The sequence below is a fragment of the Poecile atricapillus genome, chromosome 7, assembly GCF_030490865.1.
Source record: "Poecile atricapillus isolate bPoeAtr1 chromosome 7, bPoeAtr1.hap1, whole genome shotgun sequence".
In the NCBI taxonomy this organism is placed as follows: Eukaryota; Metazoa; Chordata; class Aves; order Passeriformes; family Paridae; genus Poecile; species Poecile atricapillus.
This window is the reverse complement of record NC_081255.1, coordinates 9,821,324-9,846,016: the sequence shown is the minus strand read 5'-3', so window position 1 is coordinate 9,846,016 and position 24,693 is coordinate 9,821,324. Positions and strand designations below refer to the sequence as shown.

The window sequence follows — 24,693 nt, the reverse complement described above, 5'->3', positions numbered from 1 at the left end:
TAAGGCAAATGCAGGCTGGAGCTGAAAAGGAGGAGGGGGGGAAAAAAAAAAAAAGGCTGAGCTCTAAAGTATTTGTGCTGGAAAGTAGCCCAGAGAGAGTAAAGGAGAAGCTTTAATTAGAAGCAGCTGCATAGCTGATGCAGCCCACAGGACATTTTCCCATTTCAAACTCTCTAGCTTTCAGAAATCATGATTTGAATTAAGTTGTATGTGAAATTTGTTCTTAAAAGATTAAATTCCTGTTGAAGTAGGTTAAGAGACCTCATGTGCTTCCAGAAAGTGCCAGAACAAACTCCATCTTCCTGTTTCTTTTTCTGAGTGTTAGATGGAAAACTGAGGAGATACAGTGGCTTTTATTTGGAAAAGATTTGGTTTCCTGTTCTGAGCATGTCATTTGGAGCTGACACAAGCTGCTACAATTTTAAGCTGCTCTGTAGACAAGTGGGGTTTTTTTTCCTCTCCTAAAGAAAACTTGAAAGAGTAGGTTGGGATGAGAGCAGAGCAGGGGTGGTGGGAAGCTGGAGCTGCTGTTGAGTTTAATCATATCCTTTAAAAAAGTCTGGGCTAAGACTGCATGTTTTCAGTGTTTGCCTCTGTTTTTAGAAGAACAATGTGGTGCCCAACATGAATCAGGAGCAAATATTTGCAGTTTTGTCTACACCAACAGTTAGAACTAAATTACTAGTATTTGTGCCTAGAGATGTTGATGATGGGGAGACATGGTTGAAGATCTGGACTGTAGGTTTTTTATTCTTTAACACTGAAAAAGGATTGCACTGAATTGCTGGAGGGCAAAATTGAATAGCTCTGTGACCAAGCACTTCTCCAGGAGGAGAAGAAAATGTTGGGTACGAGGGCCATGGGTACCTGACCTACCATCTCTCCACAGGCAGGCATGTTCCTTCTTCCAAATAAAAAGAGCTGAAGTTGAAAGAGGTTTTGCTGTTCCCTTTTGGGAGCCCTCCCTCATGTTTTTCTGATAGAAGATACCAGGACAAGCCTGGTCTTGGAGTGCTCTTCAACTTTGTACCAGAACATTTGTGTACAAAATGCTGGGCTGTTTGTGGGTGATGGTTGTCTCAGAGCACATATCTCAGCTTTCTTCTTCATACCAGCAATACTCTTCATCAGTGTTCAGGCTTCCTTCTCCCACTTGGCTGGGGGCAACTGTTCAATGCACCTTCCAGTGTCCCTGAGTGTTGGGGGTTGGAGAGAAGACACGGTTTGGGGGTTTATTTACTTGTGGACAAAACATGGTATGTTCCTCTAGGCTTTCTGGTTTGCTTTACAGCCTTTCAATGAAAAAGCACTTTAGCACTGAAATCCTAGGTGTGTTTTGGTTTATTTTGTAGCTGCTGGTGGAGTGGGTGGTGTTGGAGGATTTCTGATGGGATGGCCTGGGTGGGGTTCTGTGAAGCTCTGGTTTGTTGCTCCTTCTTTCGTGGTAAAGAGAGCTGCAAGCGCATGTGCTGTGCTGTCTGAGGAGCTTGGTGCGCTGATGAAACCGGGAGAAATCCCTAAAACCAAACCTTGGGAGGCTTCTGGGACTGAAGTCCAGCTCCTCTTCACACAGCCAGCTGCACGTGGATGCCCAGAGACGTGGTTTAGCTGTGGCTGCCCAGAGGGTCCCTGAGCAGAGGCTGCAGTCCGTGTGCAGGCTCGGATGCCGTGGGAGTGGAGCAGTGCTCCAGCTCCTGGCACAGCTGTCTCTGCTGCCTGCCAGCCCTCCATGGGATCCAGCTCCTACAAAGCCGTGCTGGAGCCTGCTGGCGTTTGGCCTGGTTTCCAACCTGGAGCAAGGAGAGATTTTGGATGCTCAAGGAGGGCTGTAGCCCGTGTGGCTCAGGCCCAGAATAGCCCAAGAGTGCCTCTCGTGTGATGTGGCTGCAGCTCACACTGACCCACGGCCCTGGGCTCTTAACCGAGGATGGCACAGGAGGCAGAGGCTGTTCTGCATTGCTATTGTCTCAGGATTTACTTTCTGTAACTTTATTAATCCTGCCTTGCCCTGCAAAATCTCTCCTTTCATCTCTGTTCTTGGGTATGAAGTTGAAAGTATTAAGGTATGGTGAAAGGAGCCTAATTTGGGTGTGGACAGCGGTAAACTACAATTACGCACATATGACTTTCCTGCTTTAGACATATGGCTAAGGCTAGTTAATAAATTTTAACATGAGAAAAAGCAGTTGTGGTCATCTAGTAATGACCCCTTGCATAACTTGGATAATAACCTCTCTGAATAGCTTTGTTTGCACTAGCGTGCATACTCTCCCTCAAACAGCCAATCCTGGTGTTCTTTTAAACAAGCATGAGTGATGGAGAAATTCCACTACAACCTTAAATGCGTTGTTCCTCTCTGCTGCTGAGAGGCTGTGTATAAGTCTGGGTCTGAAAATAAAGATACTACCCTATTTCTAATTTGAATTCATCTAGCTTAAAGTTTTAAGTGCTCAGTTCTGTTATCCTGGATCTTCTAGGCTGGGAATTATCATTAAATCCGTGTTTTATAGTCGACACTTGGAGCTTTTGGTTAAATGTCTTGTTCCCTTTGCTAAAGAGACTGAGCCACCTGAGCTTTTCATTGCGGCCAGAGTTTTCTATTAATCATTACTGTTGGCTTCTTTGAATTCACTTGAGCTCTTCCCTCTTAAAGAGCAAACACCAGAACTGATGCAGTGGCTGTACCAAGCATTTATCAGGTGTAGCATAATCTCATTTATTCCTGCTTGATATTTGCTGTTTGTACATGTAAAGTATTCCTGGCCAGACTGCCACACTAGGAATTCACATTTATCTGGCTGTTAGGAATCCCCAGAGCAAGTGTGTTGTTCCCAGCTCAGTTCCCTGTTTTGGGAGGGATGCCCTATGTGTTTTGTTTCTAGGTGTATAACTTTGCAGTGCTAAAGCACATTTTGGGTGCTGACTACCTTCTCTCTGTTGAGAACTTGTCTTCTACCTACATATTTGACCAGCATTGATGTTTTCCTTTGTTAATAATCAATAGATATGTTGAATAGCATAGGAGCAAAGGCAGATTCCTGTAGGATTCTGTTTAAAACACAACTTCATGTCCATTCTTTGATTTTCAGATCCTGTCTGGTTATTTGTGGTGTTTTGTTGTGATGGGTTTGGTTTGTTTTTGGTTTTTTTTTGATGGTGGTGGTTGTTGTTGTTTATGTGGTTTTGCTTTTTTCCCCCTCCAATCTCCACTACTTTAAAGTGCATAAGAAAAAAAAATGCTTTCTAACAATCCCTTTACTGTTACATTCCTGCTTGAGGACTACAGATTTTGTGTATTTCTTACAGCTGGCATCTCCTCCCTTCAGTAACTCACTGATTTAATAATTTTTCCTTTCCTGATCTGGAACAAAACATACCTAATGTTCACCTCTGGTTTGTTTTGGTTTTTTTTTTTTTTTTTTTTTTTTTACTATGAAATATGTGGTTCTCATGGGCTGAATCTTGGTTTACTCACAGGTTACAGCAGAGAGCTGCAAGGGGACTGTGCTGTGTGTTAGGTGTTATTTTTATCCAGTGTGTAGCCTTGCAGCTTTCTGCTACCTGCTAGAATTAAATGGAACTGGGGGGCCACAGAGGTGGGCTTTGCAGGCTTGCTTGCCTGGATCCTCTGTCTCTGGAAGTTAAATGGTAAATCTGTAGTACAAAGGCCAGTTAAAAGATGGATTACAGCTGACAAGCGTAGTCAGACTGTATTGACATAAGTTTAGGTTAGCGAGAAGCAACTGCAATTATTCTACAGTTGGAGATCTTTGTATAAAATACTGCCCTGCTTGTAGATAGTGTGTGTGTACTCGTTTTTCTGTGGGAGACAGAGGAACAATGACCTTGTCGTTCGGGTGCTCGCCAGGGGCGTGGGAGACCTGAGTGCAGCGCTTGTGTTGCTATTTGAGTGCAGGCTCGAGCGAGTCCCAGTCCCAGATGCACTTATCAGCAGGAGGATGGAGCAGTATTCCTGTCTCACGGGAGCCTCGTGGAGACAGAGCTGCTGCACATCTCCAGCTCCCCAGACGCTGCGTTTCTACGATGTTTGTATAAATATTCTCGGAAGATGGATAATACCTGGTGTTAATGCCTTATTAAACTGCTCAGTTTTCCTCTAACAAAGGGTTAGTATGGGAGTAGGTGCAAGGAGTTGTTACTCAGCAGTTCTTTAACGCTCAGGCTCTGCTGAAGTTTTGAAGGGAAGTGCAAAAGCGAGGTTCTGCATTTGATAGGGCTCCGATTGAATGTGGCATTGATTTTGCAATGAGCGATTTCACCATTTGCACTCAAGAGTCCAGTGGTCTCATTCGAGACAGTCCCACAGGAAATCCCTGTTACACTTGTGACGTCAGCCCTTAGGTTTGTTAGTGTCACCATCAATTATTGCAAACTTTTAAGACTTTTGGTGGTCATGGGACCTCGTTCCTTAAATCTTCCCAGAGCAGCAGGGCTTCAGGTGGGAGCGCTGCAATTCATTTCTTCTCTCTTGCAGGTGTCGAGAAGGTTTTCTTGGAGACTACTGTCAGTACAGGAACCCCTGTGAGAGCAACACCTGCAAGAACGGGGGAACCTGTGAAGCTGCATCCCTGATAGGAAAACCAACGTGCAGATGTGCTCCAGGATTCACGGGGGAGGAATGCCAGTACTCAGAATCTCACCTCTGCTACGTGTCCCAGCCCTGCCTGAACGGAGGCACTTGTCACCCCCACGGCCAGGACACCTACGAGTGCGTCTGTCTTCCCGGTTTCACAGGTGGGCTTCTGCATTTGTGCCTCCAGACCCCCTCCTTTGGGAACAGCTTCACCCTGGAATGTTCTGGGGCAGTTGTAATACGCTCTCAGATTTTCTAGCTCCAGCACAGGAAATGAGAGGAAGTCTAAATGACTTCATGACCAAAAAAAGCAAAGGGGAATGGGGAATCAGACTCCCTACCCTTTACACGTAAGCAGAAAAATATTTGGATATTGTGGGGTTGTCCACATGGGAAAACTGAATGCAGAAACTACTCTGAAGTGGCTGTTGCACTTTGAATTCAGAGTCTAGTTTCTAGAAAAAAAACCAAAAACAGGCAGCAATTTTGGCCAGCAGAATCTTTCTATGGGAAAACAATATTTTGATGCCTGAGGGGTGGCATAGAAATTTATTCCTTTCACTCTTGAAGGGGAGGTAGAAGAAGAGTGACTGTTGGTGTGTGTAGTACGACTTCAGGTTAATTTTATAAATCACAACATTCTATATCTTGCTGCAACCTGGTTAATGACTTCATAGTGTAACCACAAATTTATTTCCATTTCAGATATGATAAGGTAATATGCAGACATCAGTTTTCCTGTAGCAATGTAAAGATTTGGTTCAGTAAAAATTTAGAGGCAGCACAAAAGAAAAGCTGTTTTCCACAGAAATAACCTTTCATTAATCTGCCTTGATTTCCTAAAGGAAAGGAATGCCAGTGGATTGATGCCTGCACATCTCAACCTTGTGCCAATGGAAGTACCTGCACGGTGTCTGGGAATAAGTTCTCCTGCTCCTGCCTGGCTGGCTACACGGGGCAGAGGTGTGAGATAGACGTGAATGAGTGTGGCACGCCGGGGCTGTGCCAGCACGGTGGCACCTGTGTCAACCTGCCCGGCTCCTACCGCTGCCAGTGCAGGCCTGGCTACACGGGGCACCGCTGCGAGAGCGTCTACGTGCCCTGCTCGCCGTCCCCCTGCATGAACGGGGGCACCTGCCACCAAACCAGCGACTTCACCTTCGAGTGCAACTGCCTGCCAGGTAACCCTCCTCCACAGGGCTTGGGGCTGCCCTTCTTCCTGCTCTGCTGCTCCGGAGATCTTCCCTGGGAGCTCCTCTCTGGGACTTTTTTTTGGGTTTTTCTGTTGTACTTCTTCTGCGCTTTTTTTTTTTTTTTTTACTCTTGGATTTCTCAGCTTCTCTGAGCTGAGCTCTTTTGGGATATTCCCTCATGGGGAGTTCTGTTTCTCTCAGTTTTCTGGGTCAGAAGAGAACTCTAAAGCTCGTCAGGATCTTGTTTCTCATGTTTATTAGGATGTTATCACAAAACTTGGTAGGTTTTTCTAGACTTCCTACACAAGTTCAAATCGCTACAACTTGGCACACTTTGGGCTCTGATGGCACAAAATGGCCCTGAACCACACAGCTGCTTCATTTTATATCTATTTTTACTTTATTAACAATAGACATGTGTATTGTTTTTATATATTAACAAATAAGTTTTCTATATCTACTTACATAGCTAAAACTGTGACTCACTTTCAACTAATCACTCTTTGTGCTCTCATAAACTGCAGAATCATGGAGAAGAAGGAAGAAGGAGAGCTAAAAACTACACTTTTTTTCTTCCATCTTTATGTATTAAACACTCAAAAATTTATATTTTTCACTTCAGTGACATACTAAACATTCTACTACTTTCTACTTAATTTTTCATAAATCCTGGTTTACCAGGGATATTTGGAAGCCTTTCTGTCAGTGACAAATAGGATTAATTCCTTTTTGGAGAATAGGACAAACAGAGAAATGTCTCTCCATTTCTGGATTCCTGCACTCTGGGATGTTTGTGAGGTGCGAGGGAGAAGTCTCAGCAAGACTGTAGGATGTTCATTTCTGAGTGCTGGGATTTCCTGATGCAGAAAGGAAGGAAAGGGGAGATGGTTAGAAATGATGAATTTCTCTGGAAGCCAGTTAGAATCAAATAGGTGAAAGCTATTTAGAGGTAGATTGGAGGAGATTAGATTGGTATTTCATAGTGCCCATTTGGAATGTGAAATTCTACCAACATAAGCATTTACAAATACATAGTTTTGTGTTTGTAAAGTTCACTTCAGTGTTTGAAGAATGAACATGTGCTTTTTTCCTTCTCCATTTGCAACTCTCATCATCCTGGTTGGGATGCTGCTCTCATCTCATCCCATCCTCCTCCTTATCCACTTGTCAGCCTTGACCACAGGGCCTTACAAGTTGTCTTTGCATATTCAGGGTATTTTTAGGCTGATATATATATATTTTTTTTTAACTGAGTAATTCAACTCCATGGGAAAGCTGACTGTTTGGAAATGCTTTGGACTAGACTTCCTACTTGAGTGTAGTACAGTTTGGCACACGCAGACTCGGTGTGTGGTAATAGAGAAAAGTAAACTCTCTTGCCTTAAGCATGTCCCTGTTGTTATTTATGGGAAGGATGTAGCTGCCCCATTCTGTTTGGGATGAATAGAGAGTGGCTGTGTTCTCATGAGGATCACCTGGAGTCACAGGTCTGTGTGGAAGGGGCATTTAGAGCTTGGGAAAAATGTTCTCTTTTTGGAGACCTTGGTCTTGAGGTGTTGGCTCAAACGACCTTAACCGTACTTTGCCAACCTTAGTGTCTGCACAAGGACTTTCTGGGCTGTCTGAGCAAGCATGTGACTTTGAAGAATTTAACAAAGTCAAGCTTAAAGTAGAAGGATGGCTCATCTTTATTTCTGAAAGCGATTATTCTAACTATGCTTGAGGGGAGAGTGCAGTATCTTAATTAACCATTGCCCTGGAGGAATTTATTACTTTTCTGCTTTGCATCTTTTTAAAATGAAATTATAAACCAAGTATCTCTGGGTTAACAGTCTTGTCCAGAAATTCAGAATTTCCTTAAAAGTCAGATCTGTTTAGCCAGTTCAAGGACTTTAAGGCCTCGTGCAGGAGCAGCGTGGTGGGAGGAAGAAGAGAGAAAGATGAAGCTGGAAGGACTTGATCCTGTCAAGCTGATGAGACAGTTTGCTTTAGTGATTCTCTTACAGGGGCACGAGACTGAGTAGGAGCAGATTTTCCCTTAGACAAATGTGTGGGCTGGCTGAAATATGGTCAGGAAATGGAAATGAGATTTCTATAGTAACAGTTACACACCTACACTCCTCACACGTTTTGGATTATTAGCTGTCTTTTTTGACTTGTTACACAGTGTGTGTAGTGGGGGTGAGTTCATGTGGCTCTGAGAGCCTTTACTTTTCTATTTCCTGTATTTGTTTAAGTTGGCCATGCTGTTTTGCTAGCTTGATTTTTAAAACCAGTCATTTGAAAAACAGCAAAAAAAGGGAGCTGTTGGAGAGGCCCAAATGCTTCCACTGAACTCTCTGATAAAGGCAGGGCACCCAGCCATTTCTTTTTCCACTTAGTGCAGAGCATGCAGAGCAAAATTTCTGAAGTGTTGGAAAAGGTTCTGTCTGGGAAGGAAAGGTCAACAGAAAGAGAAGAGAAATGGTGGCCTGTCACGCCTAGGGAGGATGTGAACAAGGCTTGCTCCTCTGGAAGACAGTGCCAAGATTATGGATGAGAAATTCCACTTCAGACTCCCTCTCTGAACTGGAGCAATGCCGATGGTGCTGTGACTATAAATGGAATTGCTCTGGCCCTTCTGGACTGCCTGAAGATGCTGCCACTGCTGAGTGCTGTGGCCACAGAGGCAGCAGGCAGCTACATCTCAAAATGCTGGAGTGGTTTTTGATAGGATTTAGTGTCTTGTGACCTGTAAAAGTGCTTTGAAGAAACTGTGCCCAAGCAGCAGTTTAGGCACAATTAGGCTACTACTGCACTGGCCTGGAAATGAGTTCTTGTTTCCTTCTTAGCTTTTCAGTGAGTTTAATCTATCTGTAAATACAGATGGGTGAGAATGAGAGCTTGAAAAAGCAGGAAAAACCCAGAACCTGGAGTTGTGTGTCACAGCAGCTTTTCCTACTGCCACACGAGTGCTGTTTATGTACGGTGTAATCCAGCTGCTGTTTAAAATTCCCAGGTTCCTGTGTCACTTGTGGATGTACACAAACAAATCCTGCATTAGGTAATCCACAAAGTCATGTGTGTTAAGTCAGCAATTGGTGGCAAGCATCAAGTGAAGTTATATATATACACACATTATGGGTATTGCATCTATCTGGAAGGTAACCTCATTTTTTATCCGTCTGTCTTAATCATTTTTCCTCTGGGCTTTGTTGATTTAGGTAGGAACAGGATTGTAGACAAGTGGGCATGTTAGGTCAATCATAACAGTGTAGTAGCAAAAAAAGAAATTTTCCTTGAAGGAGACATAACCTGAAGCATTAGCAACTCCTTTGAATATAAGAATGAGCTCGTAGTCATAAATATTTGACAAAAAAGGACTTCATTTGGCAACTAACCTTTAATGGAATGTTAAACAAGTCAATAGAGGAAGTTCTTAGCTGGGAAAGTGATTATTCATTGTTATCCATCAAAATAATTACCCATTAACTAAGATAAGGACCCTAGGGAATTCCAAGGGCTTGTTCAGGAAACGATCTGTCAGGCTGGAGCTGGCTGTTTATGAGAGCTGGAGCACTTCCTGGGAAGAGGAAGAAGTAACCTCACACCCAGCCACCGGTGGGGACGAGCTTTGGGGACGAGCACCTGAGCTCTGAGGTTCTCCCTGGCTGCAGCCTTGGGCTCCCAGGTGAGGTGGGTGCCCCTCTGTTCCATCCCAGATGCCAGCTTGGGTAGCCCAGCTTAGTTTTTGCTCTCTGCATCCCTGATTTCCTGCCAGCAGGCCCAAAGTCTGGAGATAACATGGCATTTTTCAGGCATAATTTCCTGAATATGTGTTCCCACTGCTAACTGGCCCTGAAACCAGCTTAGAAAGTCTGGAGTGTCATTTATAGGTTGAAATAAGGCTGAAGGACTAAGATTTGGAGGGAATTGGATCTGATGCTCTGCAATGGGGTGGAGATGTCAGATGACATAAGAATAAAGTTATCTGCTTGTGTCAGTCTGTGTTTCACTAGGGGAGGAACAACATGCTGTTAGCAGTGGGAACACTTTTCCCCTTGAGGTTCTCATTCCTCAGTTTGATGTGCTTTGAGATATGGAGCAAAAGTCAGGATGTGGATTGCAGACTGCTCTCGTGCAGGGAGAAAACACAGGACAACATGTGAGTCCCAGCACAGGGGGGAGCAGGAAGCAGTGTCAGGTGTCCAAATACATCAAAACAGCGAGCTCTGTGGCTTTCTGGAAGAGAGTCAGGTTATATAACTGCAGAATTAGATCCTGGGACCCCAGCTAGAGAAAAGCTCACATATCTCAGAGCAGCTCTTTGCTAGTGTAGCTGGTTAAAATGTGAAAATACAGAATGGCTTGGTGAGGTTTTTGTAGTGGGGTGATTTCCATGCTTTATTCTGGAAATAATTGGGCCACTTTAAATTTGTGTGAAGTGCAGTGAGAGAGTTTAAATGCTTGCTGTCAGAAATTTGTTTACTAGAAAGTAGGGCTGGTCTTTGTATTATCCAAACTGAAGAGATAAGAACTTAAACCTTTTGTCTTTGTGGTTGTGGGTGCATTTCCACGCTGATCACGTGTTGGCATGAGTGCAATATGTGGTCAGTGGGATGATTCCTCCCAAGCTGAAACACAAGCTGATAGGACACCCTTGTGTTTTACAGCTGAGCCTTTCCTCAAGCTTGGTGGCTTTATACAGTTTTAAACACTAAAGCTAATTGTTTTCCCTGGTAGTTGTTCCTTTTTGCCAGGAAGGTGCTGCTATAATGATTAGGACTCTGGCTAAGCATGTTATATTTCCTCTTTGTTTTAAGCTTCCCTACTGCCATGAGATCTTTCTAGGATCTTGGGTGGAGGTTGGAAGGGCTTTGAAGGGAGAGAGTCATATTGAAGGTCTTGTAGTTTGGGTTTGGTTGTTTTGTTGTTGTTTTTTGGCAACGTTGAGCCTGTTGTTCCTTGCTGATGCACTTGATGCAGCTTGGCACTCCCATCTCTTCTGTAGAGCTGGGGAAGTTCAAGAGATGGGAATGCACATGAATCACTTCCAGTCTCTGGAGAGCAGCAGTAGTCTGGAGAAGCTGGCTCAGGGCTTTATAGTCTCATCTGCCACACAGCACGATCTGTGGTGGACCAGATGTTACTTAGAGGGGCTGTGTGACTTGACACAGATGTTATGGAAGTGTCTGGAATGGGGCATCAAAAGTAGAGGGGTTAAAGCATGATTTTGGATGAGAGAACTGTGTCATGTTAATATTACATTCCAAAGCAGTGAAGAGGCAGGGCTGGTGTTTTAAATTAACATGTGTGTTCTGGAATCATTTACTTCATCCACATTAGCATGCATTCCACTTGTGCTTTGATAAATAGCTCTCTCATCCAACACAAATGGCAGGTTTATTTAATGAAGCATGAAATAAATCAGCAGGGGAAATCAAGGGGAAGACACATCACTGACAGCTCCCTTCCCTAATGTCCCCACTTCTCCTTCTTTGAAAAGGAGAGGGAGCTCTAGCAGGAATATTTTGTCGAGTGTGTTCTTTAGGAGCCTGGATTTTCATTGGGGAAGGGTATCTGATTTCTTCTGCTTTTCAGACAGGGCTCAGTGTGTAAGCATCACTTGGGTGGTGGCTGATTTATTGATGGACTGATTGTCTAACACTGAAGAGAGCCAGATCAGGACTTCAGAAGCTCCTTTTCAAAGCATAAAAGACTTTTCTTTGACGTATCCAAGGCAGGCTGTGCTGAGGTATCCATGAAGTGAACGCCAGCACTTTTTTTTTGCCATGGGAAAAACTTGTCCTGGCTGATGCTTGGTGGGCAGTGACAAGTTTATCTCATGGTAAGCGAAATGTCTTGGTCTTCACTTTGTTTGCTTTGAATGACAGTGCTCCTTAGTCACTTAAAGAGGAACTCCTCATGTCTTTTGGGTTGTGAAAACAGACTTTGCCATCCAGCCATGGTGGAAGTGTTTTAGCTGTGTCACCTGACCCGCATGCTATTAGCAAAGGCATTCAACTAAGCTGTGCTAGGTGGGGATTCATCAGGGTTAGGTGAACGGGGACAATATTTAAGGAAAAAAAAAGAAAAAGGAGGGGAAGCTGTGTGAGGGGTGAATTCTCTTCCATAGGGGTTGGCAGCCCGTTTCAGCCTGCTGTTGTCTGTGCTTTGTGCAGGTTTCGAGGGAAGCGTCTGTGGACACAACGTGGACGACTGCCCGAACCACAAGTGCCTGAACGGGGGCGTTTGTGTGGATGGAGTGAACACCTACAACTGCCGCTGCCCACCCCAGTGGACAGGTATGTCCTGGGACAGCTGACCCCATGGCTGCACTCAGGGGCACATTCCAGAGCAACCCTTAGAGGAAAAGCTGTCAGCATCAAAACCACCGCCGTGATTTCCCCCCGAGTCGCGCTTCTCGCGTGGATGTGCTTTGGAAATGTTTTCCAAAAGCAGCAAAACGTGGCTTTGCTGTTACAGCTTGGGGTATTTCTAAAATGGGCTAATGATCATGCTGATTATAGCAATGCTGCTGAGAAATGGCAAATCTGAAAGGTGGGGGGAAAAGGAGGGAAGACAAGTGTATGTATGGTTTTTGCTGCTGTTGTTTTGCTGCCTGGCTTATTTTTATCTAGGGTTCTCTGACTAGCAAAGCTACTTTTGCTTCATAAATGAGTCTGGTTTTACTCTGAGTCTGAAGGGGAGAAAAAAGCATGAATTTCAAGAAAGTGTTATGCACAATATAAGGAAGCAGCTTACAGGAAACTCAGTGTCATATTTAGTTGCAAAATGTCTCCGTACCTCAAAAATAAACAAACACCTCCGGTTATGGGGTGAGTTTTTTTGAGTCATACTAGTCTTTCTTAGCTGGCACACTTTTTCAGCTGAGTATGGTTTTGCCCTTATTTGAAAATCATAGGGGGAAAAAAAGAGACCTAAACCAAATTTTTAAAATGCTTTTTTTCCTCTGAGCACATTCATTCTAGTTGTACAGTTTGTCATTAACTGCAAAGGAGGCTTCCAGTTAAGAACTCTCATTAACTTAAAAGAATTATGTATTCTTAAATGAAGTTAAAACCACATTAGAGTGAAGTGCACCATAGCTTGCAAAGCTCTTTGAAACTATGTGTAAATAGGAGAAAATGAGTCCTCCCCTCAATGAGCAAGTGTCCTTGCTTCTCTACTACTTCTCCACGTCCTGAAAGCCTGCACAAAGTGAAACCTGTAAAGGAAAACATGAGAGCTTGGGTGGGGAGACAACAAACCCTTAGTGACCCCTATAGTCCTGCTCCATGCCACAGAAATTATGACCCTTGTCATGATTTCTGGCGTCTGCCAGTAGCAAATTAATCTGTCTTACTCCCAAGCACAGAGGATATAATGATTGTGAGCATACAGTCTCCAAGGGATTATTGTGGCATCATAAATTGAGCTTGGCTTATAGGGTTTAGGTGGATGTCTGCTGTCAGATGAGGATGACTGCTGCAACTCATCTGGAGGAGAGTTGCACACACACACTCTGGCACAGGCAATAGGCTGTGATTCTGGTTGGTTTTGTGGTAGATTGTCTCCCCAGCTGCAGTGAAGTTGTGGTGGTTCCCTCTCTGAACCTCTTCTGGGCTCTGAGTAGCACTGGGAAAAGCGAGACAGTGCTGTGGCCTTTCTTGTGCCATCCTTCTCCTGTGTGGATGGTGTTCCCAGAAAACCTCATGGGTGTGAAGGATCCCTTCCAGGGAACCCCTGGGAAGAGAAAGGAGCTCCCCAGGCTTTAGGTTCCCATGGCTCTCTAACACAGTTTAATGGAATGGCCTTTCAGTGCAGCAGTGGTTTTAGGTGATGGCTTCTCAAGGCCCTTGTCTTTCTAGGCTTAGGTCAGAGTGGAAATAAAAATAATCTCACAATTTAGGAAGCAGCAGCTTGGCTGTTTGAACAATGAAGGTTAGAACCTCTATGGAACTCAGCTGTCCAAGTTTCTATGACTCCTCTCTGTCATCTCAGTAGCATTTTTGTGAAAGAAGCTTTTTTTTTTTTTTCTCTGAGTGGACTTCAATCCCTTTCCTTCATCTTCAATTAGAGACCAAGGAGGTGAGGAAAACAAATACATATCCAGCTTGGAGATAAGAGGAGACACTGAGGCAAGGCACAAAACAGGGAGAATGATGGATAGAGAACTTCTGCAACAGTGAAGAAAGAAGAGAGAAAAATGATGTTTTTTCAAGGTTCAAGTGCAGTTGGTGCTGGCAGGAGTAAACAATAAAACATCAGTTATTCAGCAGTAAGAAAATGTATGTGTGCAGGTCTATCCTTTACACAAAGGGGGTTTCTAACATTTTAAATCATCGCTAAGGCAAGTGAAGAGGGGAGAGCTGAGCAGGCAACTCTTTTAGAGTCTGTCCTGATAAATGTTATAGCTCAACTCTGAGAATGAACACTTCAGGAAAACAAAAGTTTCCAATGAGTTCATGAGGTTAGAGGACATTGTGTACTGCTTAAAAAAAAAAGAAAAAAGAGCCCAAATACCCATATCTGTAAGGAAACATCAGCCAAAAATGAAAGGATGTTAAAATTTCTAAAAATACCTGACAGTGTAGATATGCTGCCTTCGTAACAATCTCTGCTTTCAAACTCTTTTCAGCTATTCCTGGGGAAGATTGAATTTGTTTTGTTTTAGTTTTTATTTAATCTTTGTGCTGTGGGTGATGCTCTCTCATGTTTGTTAATATAGTTTGTGCTTCATGGCACAGTGAAGCCAGTCCCATTCCTTGCTAGAAAAAGCCAAGAAGCTGTACTGCATCTGATCAAGACAAGTTTTGTGTGAAGTATTGAAGCAACCTTTACTGAAACAGAATCTGTCCTAGTTCCTTTTGGTAGCCATCTGCCTCTTGTAATTCCCTGACAGGTGGTAGGCTGGGCTACATAACTATGCATTTTTTTGAATTAAAAAAAATCTCTTTTTTCCTGCTTGCTCCTACCTTTTGTGATGCTGTTTACCTTCAGTCTTATTTCCTACTCCTCAAACAGAGCTCACTGCTCCTTTTCTGTTGAAGTGCCTGCCTGCCTTCTCCTTCTCATTCTGCTGTTTTTTTCAGAAAGATAAAAATCTTGCTTTTCAAAAACAATGATGTGAAATTCCTGCTGTCACCAGTGTTTTTGTCACCTTCAAAGTTCTCGTATTTCACATGGTTACAGTGATTATCAATCTCACAAATTCGTAGCTGGCAAGGCGGGCTCGGGTGTGTTTGGCTGAAGCTGCCTCAGATCTTTTCCTGTTGCTGTTAACTGCTTTTTGGTTTGTTTAAAGATGACTTTATCTTGTCTCAGAATAACATTTTAATTGTTAGCACCAGTGTTTGTTGGCTCCTTTCGCAGCACAGTGGTGCAGGTGTGAAGCTCCACCTTTCCTTGGAAACAGTTCTGGGTGCTTTAAGTCTATTCCTCTGTGCATGACAGGCATGGAGAATTTGGTGTAAATGTGGTTTGAGCCAAAGTTAGCCAAAAATCCTGGCTAATGTCAGGAAAAAGTACCATGTGGAGACTGTTTTATGCTGCTGTTCCTCAGCCTCATGGTGGCCTGAGGGGCAAAGTCATTACCTTCTCTCCCTGCTCACAGACACTCTTCCCTGTCCCTTGAGCTGGCTCTGGGATTTGTTGGAGTGAGCCACTTTAACTCACTAATCTAGTAAAAAATCCTGTCCAGCTGCCTTTTTTTTCTTCCCCCTTTCTTGCTTTTTTTATTTTTTTATTTTCCCTGGGATTATGAATTAAAATTCACAGAGCAGTCTCACAGTGAGTGGATGCAGAGAGAAGTGCTGGCAGTCCAGGGCTGAAAATCATATGGAAGATTATGGTCTCCTTCCACACACATGGGGAAAACCAGCTGAGAATTTAGAGGCTGCTCAGTCATTGTAGCTACAATTCATCTAAAGAAACAAAGCTTGGTTTAAAAGGCACCTGTTGATTCTGTTGATCTAACCTATGCAGCTTTGGGTCAAGAACGAGAATTTGGGTGCCTGAAGAATGAGAATTTGGGTGCCTGAGTGATTACCAATATTAAATGCTGTCAATTCTTATGTTTTTCTTGCATGTCTGAGAAAGACTCCTGCTCCCCTGGGAACTCTGCAGTGTCTCAGGGGCTCACCATGGACCTCTCTTTGGCCCAAATCACTTTTCAGGAGCAGAGATAAAGATTTGTGCCCTCTATGGAATAAACGTGGCACATTTTGCTGCATCAGGAGCTGTGGGATGAGGCTGTGGGTTTGGGGGATGCTGTGCCCACTCTCAGGTGGGATTTGGAAGCCCTACATGATGGTATTTCATCTTCAAGCCTGGTCTGCTCGCTCCCTTTCATTATTTCTACCCCTGTGGCTGGGAAGGCGAGACTCCCATGGCAGTTGTATTTATTTAGGCTTTGTTTTCCCCTGAAAAGAGGGCTCCAGTGAACTGTATATTTTAAAATCTAGGCGACCTTTGTCTCTAAGGGAAGCACAGTGTGCTAACAGCTGACTCCACCAAAGAACCCCAGCGCTGGGAGCTAGCTTAAGCAGTAAATGTTTGTCTTGAGCAGAAAAGCTCTTCAGGCAGCAGGGCTGTGCTTTTTAATTAAAATAGCTGTTAGCTTGGTCATATGCTCTTAAACACTAGCACAAGGGTTACTTTTTCTGCAGGGCTTTAGGCAGGAATTTTCAAAGTGGGGCGTTAAGGGTTCGATTCCTATTTAATTAGAGTAATATTTGCTCCTTACCGTGGTTTTCTTTGAAAATCCCAGTCTTAAACTCTGGGCAGACATGACTTTCTTTGTTAAGAAGGGGGATAAACATCAAATGGCTAATATGTAACATTTCAGTGTAAGATAATATGCTCCCATACTTTGTTTCCTAAAACTTTCTTTGTCAAATGCCACTTTCCTCAGCTTCTGTGTCACCAAAGTACACAGTGACAAGTCATGTTAGTTTAGTGCTCAAAAGAATGCTGCCTTCTTGGGGCACTTAGAGGGTCAAAATGTACAGGAACAAACTCTGATACGGATGATCAATATTGAACATGCCAGTCTCCTAAATCATTGAATGCATCCTTGCTGTTTTATGGAGAGTGTTGATGATGATGATGTGACAGAGAGCCCTGTCAGGGCTGTTCTCTTTTCCCTCCTGGTGATCCTAGATGACATCCCAAGAGCTTTGTGTTAGCCCAGGGAGGCTGGCTCACTCTGCCATGAGGATTGCAGTCATCTTCCCCAGCAGTGATCAGCTTTCTGGTGCTTTTCCAGGCTTTATTAAAAAGCAGAGTGGCCTCTTTGGTGCTGGCTGGGATGTGTCCATGCCAAGCTTGCCGAGTTGGCTGGTGTCACTGCAGGAGCATCTCCAGGAGGCAGCTCTGGAAGGGCCAGCAGGGATTATGATGCGTTTTCTTCCGTCATGTTTGAGCTGGCAGATACAAAGGGAGCAGGGAGCACGTGGCAGCCTCCAGAGCTGGCAGCTCCAAGTTTGAGTGTACAAATGGTTTTGAAGTGCTGGACACAAACAGACTTTATCCTGTATGTTGTTTGTTTCTCCTGTGGCCCTTGATCTCGGTGTCGTGCGGAGAGAGGATGGATTTCAGAGGCATTAAAAGTTACACCCTTACTCCTTTATCCGCTGTGGATTCTGGAACACCTTCCACAACCTCCTGTTTGCTCTGTGCTGCTTTTCATTTCCCAACAGCAAGCCTGGGGTGGGAGGCAGCAGCAATAAAACACCTGAGGTGTTAAGAGCTGAGCTGATCCGATGACAGAACGGCAGCATCCAGCTCAGACCACGCTGCCGCCTCTTCCCTGACGCCCTTGGTGACTTTCCAGCAGTCCCATGTGCCAGATGATCTCTTATGGAGATGTCCTTGGGTTTCCAACAGATCTTTTATGTGTTTGGCACTAAAACAAGGTAGGGCAGAGCCCTGTGGTGAGGCTGGCTTGGTGGGTGTCTGCTGTGAGACCAGACTAAGAGGTAACAGTTGTTCCATCTCCAGCTGACTTGTTTCTGGCAGTTTCTGTCCTTTCCCTTGTACTTAAAATGAGGTGATTTGTCTTTGGGTAATTACTGAAGATGGGTTGCTGAGATAGCTTGAGAAGATGAAGCTTTCATTGTAAGTTTTGGCTCCAGCTGTTAAATTTTTTTTTTTTTTTGCCTTGCAGATCTTTTCACTTGTTTGGTATTTCCCTGATTCACTGGATTTTCCAGAGGAGGAAAAGAGAAGGACAGGGCAGAGAGTAGCTTGGTGATGTGTATTTCCTCTGTCCTAAGGAGGTGAAATGCTGTCCCCAGTCATTTCACCTGCCACCACCACCATATTAGACCAGTCTGTCATTAGTGCATCAGTTTTAATGAATTTTTAATGAATTGTGTTCCAATAATTTGTATTAGTGCCTCTGAAGAGCTCAGTCAGGACTGCCCTCTCTACCCAGCAGTCTGTGGGGAGTGATTTAGGGCAGTATTTAATGGATCAGGCCGTGCATAAGTCTCTTAAAGCCCAGAGTTTTGTGTTTGGGGGTTGTAAAATCCCTTGTAAAAGCCCATTAGTTCCACTGCATGCTTCCCAGTGTAGTTATGAAATTAAACTCTTTTCTCTACCATATTAGCCTAAAATAAACACAGATGCTTGCTCTGCTCATTACAATTGTAGATTCATCTTCAAGTGTTCAAATTCTATATTAAGCTATTGAATTTTATGATTTCTTTGATGCTATTTGACATCCATTTGAGATCTAACAAGAACAAAACCAAAACCCCAGCACCTGAGGTTTGGGAATGGCTGCCACTGCTTTGCTGCTCTGGAAGAAAGATGCTGTGAGATCCTGGGGAAGGAGCACATTTTTGAGTGCTGTGATGCTTGTTCTTTAAAAAACTCCTGCAAGGGGAAAAATAGTTGGTTTCAGTCCTTTTAGTGTAAAACTTAAGCAGGGAAAAGACCCATTACTAAACACACATGCAACTCTGACAGTGTAGTCCATGGAATTCTGTGTGCCCCTGAAGCCACCCTTGGAGGTGAGAGTATCAATCTTATTTGTTGCTTTTCCTGCAAGGAGCTGTGGAGATGGATTTGCTGAAGGCTCTAGAATTTGGATGTGATCTGGGCATCACACTTGAGATCCCTTTTGGTGTTGCCTGTTTATTGCTCATTGGGACATTTTGGTCTGGATAAAGGTGTTGCCTCTTTCAGAGAAGTTTGCAGTTCTCTGCTTTGAGATACCCAGTGTCAAAAAAGCAAATATGTAAACAATCAAATATTTTCTTTTGTAGACTTTGCTGTATCTTCCCTGCAATAACTGATGTATTATACACTTTATTAGCTCTCCTTCTCCCTTTGTGGGTTATAAATCTCCTAGGAAGTTCTTCTCTCCACTGGTTTGTCAGACTGTGAACTCTCCCTCTTTTTTTGTTCAGAGGTGGTGTCTTCAGTCCTGCAAAATGTATTCTTGACTGAGACTGTGCCATTGCACAATGTGTGTTTGCATTAGGTATTGTTCCTTGCAGTCAAATGTCTGCTCAGCAGTGTTTATTTTGTTGATTAAAGCTGTGATTGAGCAGAGGTTCCCTGCTGAGCTCTTCTAGGGAAGCTGGTGTTTCCTCAAGGAGTGCCTAACCCAAACCTTCCACAGCCAGTCTTGTTTGCCTTCGTATTTTGCTTGGCGTTGGTGCCCAGCAGCCTCCCTTGGTTGAATCTGTCTGAAATCCCAGGCTTCCTCTTGGAAAGTAGAAATGGAATTTTGTTAAAGCCACCTGTGCCTGCTGTTTCATCACCTTCTAGGTCATTAATTAGACACTCCTGTGCCTGTATGCGTTAATTGTTGCTGAACTATTTCAAGGAGCGTGGATAGTTCTGCTGGTCAAAGATTGAACCGAATGCTTTTACAAACACACAAGTGAAAAATGTGGGAGCTAAAGTATTTTTCATAGACAGCATTTTCCTGGAAATCTCAATGGTTCCATGCAATTTTCCCCTTTCTGTTTGCTGAGAAGGCTCACACAGGAGCATGAGGGAACTGAGCTTGGAGCTGATGGATGCACTTTGGGTTACACTGTCAATGCAGACATTTTTCTTGTGTTACAAGACAGAACTGGACAGAGGAATGTCCTTCCCCAGCCAGCTGTGGCCTGCCAGCTGGCATCCTGAATATACACACGTGTGGAGGAGAAACTGCATGGTCCTTTGGAGTGTGGCACTGATTACCTTCTGTCACGATTAGATTTGGTCATTTATACAAATACTGTTCCTTATCTCTTAGCCCCTTCTTGAGTCTTGATAAGATGCTGTTCACCTTCTCCCTTAGTAGTCCTTTGGAAGTTGGTTTAAAAATGCAAACATTTCTAACAAGCTGTGCTTGTCTGAGCTATGCCACTGTATTCAAAACTCACACAGCAATCTTTGGAATACTCTGTGAATTAAACTACTCTTTCAAGGAGTTTTTGTCTAGATCTGGTTTTTAGTTCCCAGGTAGCCCTTTCAGGAGAGCTAGTGACCTCTTCCTCTTGTGTGCTAAGTGACAAACTTCTTGAGCTGCTTGAAACTGATGCTCCCCTTCCAGTGAGTCTCAAGATCTGAGGACCAGTCTGTGATTCTCACCAAGTTGCCTTCCCAGTATCACTAAACTTGTAAGATATTCTGACTTCCAGTTCAGTCTGAGCCCAGTACTGGGGTGGTTGTGATTTTGAGAGAAATGGGATATTGCTGTCCCCTCCCAGCTCAGTTTTCAAGGAACTGATTTATTTTTTTTTCAAGGCGCAGGAAAGTATTTGCACCCTTTGCCCTACAAAATATTTTTAGTGATTAAAGTGTATTAGATCTGCTGTCAGGAGCTTTAGCCTCTGATACTCCAGCTGTGCATCAGCAGACTTTCCTGCTGTTAAGAGGCCAAGAAAATGTTCTCCTTTATGGAAAGTCTGTTCTGCCAAAGATGAAGTCCTCTGATTGAACTGTCTGAAGGTTCTGCATTCAGCTGCAATTCGGAATTGAATTCTGCATTCAATTCTGCTACCAAATTCTGTAAATTTGGTGGGATTTTGGAGATGTCTGGTGCTGCTTTCCAGGGTGACTGTTTCACTGACTGGTGTGCTCAAGCTAATGCTCCTCACTTTCAGTGTAGGATTGTTCTAATTTTGTGTGCTGCTTTACCTGCTATAAACCAGGCTTTACTTTCTTTCTGACATAAAGAAAGAGAAGGGCTGTCTGTTTCTCATCACTGAGATGTGGCACAACTACTTGAGGGTGGCCTTGAACCCTGTGTCTGCCAAACGAGAAGCTCCTGGAGCTCCTTGCAGTTCCTGAGGCTCTGAAAACGGGAGCAATCAAAGCAGCAGACACATCTGACCTACTCCTTATGGCTTTTCTGAGGGGAAATATGCAGGAAGTAACTTAGTTTCATAGTGGGCAAAAAGTGCCAAGAGTTGAAGGCTGTTCCCTTTTTCTACTTCTAGTTTTCAATTTTGAAATAGCACATGGACTTGCTGTTTACTTTGTACAAGGTCACTCAGAACCTGAGTCGGCATTTTACTGATTTCCCAGGCTCTGCAAATATCAAGGTCAGGTTAGGTTTTCCTTACCTTCTTGGAGCAAAGTGTGTTTCCTTTCTTGTTGTCTTTTGTTTCTACATTTCCATCAAAATATTGTGCTGTTAGTGTACTCACACTTCACTAGTTCAGCCTGTGTTTACTATGTGTCTGTAAGAAATGTAATTGAAACTAGCAAGAGCTGCAGGAAAGAAATACCTACACGAATTTGCAGCTAGATGAGTTGATATTGAGTAGTTGTAACATTCAGAAGTTACTTGGGTTATGGACATGTGTATTACACTGTGCAGCCTTTGCACAATCCATCATGGACTTTGCCCTTGGAAGTTGAATTTCTGTTCTGTGAATGAAAGACTTAATTCTTCTTCCTAAAACTCTGACCGAGCAGAAAACAGGCTTGCCAACTACATGGCTACAAAGAAATATATTTATTTTGTTACAGTTAAGTCAAAGCAGCATCCCATAAGTAAATTGTTTCAGAGAACTCCTCTCACTTAATTTTAAATCTAACTAACCTGGCAGAGAGAAGTCTTCAATTAAGAGCAAGTTCTTTTCATTAAAATACTCAATAGTAAAATGCAATAGTTAATTGTTCATTTATGCCTCTTAATATATTGAATTGAATTTCCTTTGTTTTTAAAACAAACTGCGTTAAGCTGGAGCTCTGATTCATTTTCATAATTAAACACAAATACGATTGTATTGCAAAAGGGGCACTAGAAATTGGAGAAGCCAAGTGAGGAGCAGATTCAAGGAGCTCAAATGTGGTAAAAATAAAATTTATATAATCAATTTATATAATTTAAAACGCGGTTCAATTGCTTGAAGAAGTTTAAGCTCTGTATTTTCCTTCCCTTGTGGAGGCACTGATAGATCTTTTAGGGCTGCAGAAAAATGGAATAGCCGAGGACATAGGGTTATTGCAAGGACATCAATGATGTCACTTTGTCCTTTCTGGAAGTGGAGGGTGAGTACTAGTAAAAAAAAAACCTAAAAAAAGTCCTGAGTGTTGGTATTACTTGAAATGGGAAATCACAACCAAGCCCTGATAGTTTATATGGGGAATTAGCCCATTTTTTGCTTAAAAAAAAATCACAAACAACAACAACAAAATTCCCCCAAGAGCAAAAAAAAGATGCAAGTTAACAGTGTGTGCTCCCACACTCAGTCACCTTGCCCAAAGCCCACAGAGTGTTATATTTCATATATTGAGTTATGCTGTGTTTCATGTGTTGAGTTCTGTTCACCAGTCAAAAGGCAAATGATTTTTTTTGGGAGGCACCACACTGTGGAGTGCTGTGGCTGAAAACCTCCTCCAGTTTTGGTGGCAGCAGCTCAGGCTGGCCGAGCCAAAAGGATGTGAGAGGGAGTCCTTTGATCTGGGCTGGGCCCCCTCCAAGAACAGAAGGAAAATCACTTTAATAACGAGCAAATAACATCTTGATTATTTTTTCTTGAAGGAAGGCGATTGTGTTGAGCTGCGAGGAACGCGTGACTGCTCAGAACCAGCCCCAGCTCACTGGCTCTTTTCAGGGTGGCCGCTGATAAGGCAGCACTGAAAGCTCCTGAACAAACCACTTTTAGTGTGACAAATGCATGGTTTGTTTGTTCACAATGCACAGAGGTGCTGTACAGATAACAACAGCAAAAAGGGTTTGGGTTCTCCCCCACTCTTTCACTAAGCAAGCTGGGAATTGAAGGTTAATTCTGAAAACTCTGCTGTAATTATCATTACTGTCAATTTTTTTTTGTGGTTTTTCAAGTGATAAAATCGTTGTTTTAAAGTAGTCAAGAATGGAACTTTTTTTTTTTTTTAACAATAATTTTGTTTCTTTGCCCCTAAGTGGAAAAAAAAAATATCCAAGTCTCACAGGATCAAAGGTTAGGATTTATCTAAGTACTTTGAAAACAAAAGGAATCATGAGAATAGTAGATGGAGATGGTTAAGTTTGGACATTTTTAGATTCCTGCTCATGATAAATATTTCAGTTTGGTGTATTGGAGGAGGGTGTGTCTGTGCCCTCGCATCATTATTTCTGTGCCATTAATAAACAGTGACTTACCAACATCTAACAAGTATTTTTAATTTGGCAAGCCTGAATAAACTGGAGCCCAGGTGCACTGTGACCGGCTCTTGAATTTCTTATTCTTAGAATACAGGGGGAATTCCATGCAAATGTAAATGTGCAGCAGATAGAGGAGCTGGAGAGGAGAAATCTTGTGGTAGAAGCACATTTACCAAAGAGCCTGGACCCAAATAACAGAGAGCTGCTGGAAGCCAGTGAGAGAGGGGATGGGAGGGTCACATCAAACAAATCAAATCTTACTCTCTGATAAAGGGCTATCTTCTGATGCTGTGTGCATCCTGGCAATGTTTTAGGAAGGGTGGCAAAAACAAGTTAGTGAGAAGTGTTAAAAAAAACAAAACAAAGGCAAGCTTTCAGTGCTTAGACAGTTTTTAATGAGACTGAAAGGAGAGAAATAGTTTATTAAGAAGAAGATTGTGGACTGTGACCAGTATTCTGTGGTTGCACATATGTACCCATATACCAGCCTGGGAAGAAATGAGCTGGTGCTCACGAGGCTTTATCTGTTCAGGAAACTCAAAATGACTTGAAACTTCAACTAAACAATTATGGCTTAAAAGTAAACCGTGCCATTTAATGGGAAAGATGAATAACTGTTGAAGCAAAATGTTAGTGCAAATTGTAAGTTCTCTGGATTTTGATGTCAAAGCAAGATGGATTTCAGTAAAAAAAGACTTCACTCAGTGTGAATTGCAGAGCTTTCCATAGATGTGACTGTAAAGTGAGCATCCTTTGAAAATTATTTCATACTTACTGGTCCTTTGGTTCTTTTCCTTAAATCTCCCTGAAAGTACATTTATTTTCTTGTCTCTAGTATCTCCAGTAATAAGAACATTTTTAGATTATTTATTGTGTTACTGGAAAAAAAGAAAAAGGGAAACCTCTCAACAACCAAGAAACCCCCAAGTATTTGTGGTTGTCTGTACAATACCTGAGGCAGGAAAAATCAGTATTTCAGGTGGAACACTTTTAAGAATTCTATTCTTCCTCACTGAGTAATCATCATTGAATAATTATATAAGGAAGAATTAAGTTTTCCTGACAAGTGTTACCTGTTGATACTCCTTTGGCCAAGATTTTCTTGTCATGCCATCTTTTCTCTTAGTCCCTCTGGCTGCCCTGCAGGCAGCCCTTCTTTCTTTTAGCTTCTCACCTCCTCAGAGCTGTATCTCCAATATGCCAGGGGCTGCCTGCTGTAAGGCAGATACACAGGCTCATGCTGCACCTTTTAAAAGTGGTTCTTTTAAAAGTGATTCTTTTAAATGTGATTCTTTTTAAAGTCGCTTGCAGCCCAGCTC

At 43.0% G+C, this 24,693-nt stretch overlaps 1 protein-coding gene across 4 annotated transcripts in view; it reads left to right on the top strand.

The window, feature by feature from the left end:
* Positions 1-24,693, top strand: part of NOTCH2 (notch receptor 2) — an 83,773-nt gene that overhangs the window by 14,772 nt on the left and 44,308 nt on the right. For 3 of the 4 annotated variants that reach the window (XR_009277962.1, XM_058842445.1, XM_058842446.1), the window contains exons 3-5: positions 4,496-4,755; positions 5,440-5,775; positions 11,949-12,071. Coding sequence is in view for 3 of the 4 variants with exons in the window: in XM_058842445.1 (XP_058698428.1) it covers positions 4,496-4,755; positions 5,440-5,775; positions 11,949-12,071 (719 nt within the window). In the remaining variant the exon portion in view is untranslated. Of the gene's footprint in view, positions 1-4,495; positions 4,756-5,439; positions 5,776-11,948; positions 12,072-17,935; positions 18,452-24,693 lie in introns of those variants that run through there. The other variant, XM_058842447.1, reaches the window with a different exon arrangement.